Consider the following 3,358-nt stretch of genomic DNA (forward strand, 5'->3'; position numbering starts at 1 on the left):
GGAAAATTTTTACTGTTCAAAGAATTTTTAAAGTGACGATTACCCGTCGGTAAATCTTTTATTCCGACTTATTATGTTTCGCTTAAAAATCAAATTTATAATTCTGGGAAGATTTTTTTCTTTTTACTTGAGATGACGATTTAATATTTTATTTCAAAATAAATATTTTTTAATACAATTTTAAAACAACTACATAATATAGAATTAGTATTATGTAGTTGTTTTAAAATTTTATTGTTGTTTTAAAATTGTATTAAAAAATATTTATTTGTGGGGAAATTTGGCAAGGAGAACTATAGCAAATAATCACAAAATTTCCCCACTTATAGAAAAATTAGTTTTAATGAAGTATTAACCTTAAAATAAGTAATTTGAAAACCACAATGATTTTTGGATACAATTTTATTAACAAGTATTCAATAAGAATATTTTTATATTGAATACTAATTTTTGTATTATATGCAACAAACAATTTAATATTTATTTTAAAATGAGATTATTATTTTTAATGACCATTAAAAACACATTGTTATGTTAGTTTTTGTTAAAAATATTTTTATTTAATAATTTTCAAAAGATTATATTTGTAATTTACATGTTGTAAGTATGTATGTATTTCCAAAAAAATCCTTGCTTCGAAACCATAGTTTTACAAAGTTTACTAACATTGGCTGGCAACGTTTACCCCAAAACATTCTTCCAAAAAAGTTTTATAAAAAATTAATATTTTTCACAATTTAATATATTTCAAAAATAACCCAACCAATTCATATCATCCATCACTTTGTCAGCTGTTATACATTTACATAAAAATATTTTGAGTATTTAATTTTTGAAGATTTTTCTTTTATTTTTCAATTTTTTTGTTTAATTTTTATGTGAGTATTTTTTATGAAACTTTTATTTTATTTTACTTTTTTGGAATCACAATACGCTTTGATTGAGCTGCTAAGAGCTACCAAAGAAATGTATTTATATTACAAAATGAAAAAAAATATCTAAAAAAGACTGACTTTGGATTTTTTTAACTTAAACAATTCCATTGATTATAGATAATAAAAATTATAAAATAAAAATAATAATGGGAAACAGTTTAAAGCTTGGTTAAAACAAATTAATTTTTTCTTTTGCCTTGGGATTTGGATTTTGGTGATTTTTCTTCTCGCCTGGAGCTACTTCGTTGCGACGGCTTTTTGGGGGCGTTACTTGTGGCTGAGCTTGTGTTTTCCGTCGCCGACGTTGTAGTTGTTTCGCCCGTTGGTGTTAAATTGTCCGACGTTGTTGCTCCTGTGGCAGTTTTTTCTTCTGAGGTAGAATTTGCAGTTGCCACCTCCGTTGAATTATTGTTGTCGCTGTTGGCGGCTTCGGCCGCTAGACTTTGGAAATTCACTGATATTTGTATAACCGTCGGTTGTATTTGCGATGATTCATGGTAAAACCGCAGGGCATGACAAAAAACCTGGGCCAGGAAATCCCAACAGCCAGTGGCCTCGGCAGGTGTAGTGGCAGTAGGCACTGTTACATTAATGGTGGTACCATAACCTCGATCATTTTCGGCTGCTTGCGGTGCACTCGCTTGTGAATCCGTTGGCCTTGATGAGGGATTTGTCAATGGTGTTTGGTTTGATGCGGCTGTATTTCTTTGATTATTAACGGCTTCACGGTTAGGACGTCGGCCGGCCAATAATCTGGCCTGATCGGGTATATAATATGCAATTGCCATTTTGTTTAAGACTTTGTTTTAAATTTTTTTCACTTGTATATATTTTTTTCTTATAAAAACTGTTTATTTTTGTTAATTGATATTCTTTGATTTTTTGGCGCCAAAATTTTTTATTCATTCAAAAAATTACGTAAAATTTGTTTTTGTTCTGTGCATGCGCTCTGTGACGTTATGTGTAAAAAGTTCTTTGTTCTGTGCTATTTTGTTCGTTTATCCTTCACTACAAGGTTGAATGTTGTCTCGTGGTGGACTGTGAATAGACTGACTGTGCATATCCTTGTGGCACAGTATTTTATAACATTTGCTTTGCTTTCGCTTCCTGTCGTAGTAAAGTTGCATTTCAGTGTTTACTCAATACCAGGAAGCAACAGTCCACTCATACAGGCACACAAATAGGCAGCACCGATGACAGGGAGCACAGAATACTCGCATAGACCAATAAAGTTTTTATAATAGTGGCTGGCTAAGTGACTGGTGGTGGTGGTGGTCGTGCTGGCGGTAAATGCAAGAATTTCACCCTCCTGAGGAAAAGTTCAAAACCACTACAAGAAACCAAAAACCCTCTACGCACACACACACACAATCACAACACTCAGAAAATTACCAACTAGAATTGCATTAGCACCTTAATAAGACTTATTGACGATGGTAAAGCCAATACAAACAAAGAGCGGCAAGGAGGGATAAAGAAAGAAATATTTTCAGCATTCTACCCTCCATCAGAGATTTTCTAACTCTCAAACACCCCTTAAGTTCGAATCGAAAATTGAAATACTTGCGTTTGTCATATGTGAAAGGGGAAGTTTTATTTTGTGTGAATAGGGGAGGAATACTATTTAGCATTGTTTCGGAATTTAATATCGAAAACAGTTTTGAGTGCTTGAAAGGGGAAGTGAAGTTTATTTCATATTCGAACTCCATAGAAATTAGAGAGATTTCTGTTCTCGTTTGGCTCTCAATTTAATTGATAAACCAAGAGAAGTGGAAGGAGATGGAATCGTCTCTCAGAAGTAATAAACCGCTGTGATGATTATGTGAGATAGGTAAGCACTACCAGGAACTCAGAGCGTATATATTCTTCAGAGAATGTGCATTAAGTTGCATATTATGAAACGTTCGACAATAGAGAACCAGTGTTATTTTATATAGAACAGGTAGCCACTTTGGAAAATATATGCCTTTCATAACATATCTAATCTTCGGCGGGATAAAAGACCTATCAACCCATCAGCGATTTTATTTATGATCTGGTTTCTAAAAAGAAGGCTATTCTCCCACTGTATTGAAAGAAGAGAGCAGAATAGAGAAGAAGGCAGAATAACCCAGCAGGTCATTTACTATAAGGACGAATACTATTCAGATCGCCTTTTATAAAGTATATTACCTATCATAGAGTATATGACCCACCTTCTATGGAACAGATTATAAATAAGAGCATCTATTTTAGAGTAAATATTAAGTAATAGAAGGAATTCCATCCATAGGAAGTATTCCAAATAAAGAAGACCTTCTACTCATAGAAAAGCTTGACAATGTATTCTATGCGTTTAAAACTTATAGGAGACCTACAGTCATTGTAGACTCATCAAAACTCTTCTAATCAAAGAATACAAAAAGGCCTTTCGTCCATGAAAT

At 32.7% G+C, this 3,358-nt stretch overlaps 1 protein-coding gene across 1 annotated transcript; it reads right to left on the reverse strand.

Moving 5' to 3' along the window:
- Positions 1-634: 634 nt before the first annotated feature.
- grim lies at positions 635-1,973 on the reverse strand. The gene has a single exon (XM_073982668.1). It carries the CDS (start codon positions 1,721-1,723, stop codon positions 1,115-1,117), a length of 609 nt encoding a protein of 202 aa, XP_073838769.1. The 5' UTR covers positions 1,724-1,973; the 3' UTR covers positions 635-1,114.
- Between the last annotated feature and the right edge of the window lie 1,385 nt (positions 1,974-3,358).

Source organism: Musca autumnalis, unplaced genomic scaffold (genome assembly GCF_047663935.1).
Source record: "Musca autumnalis isolate F117 unplaced genomic scaffold, ASM4766393v1 scaffold_4, whole genome shotgun sequence".
Taxonomy (NCBI): Eukaryota; Metazoa; Arthropoda; class Insecta; order Diptera; family Muscidae; genus Musca; species Musca autumnalis.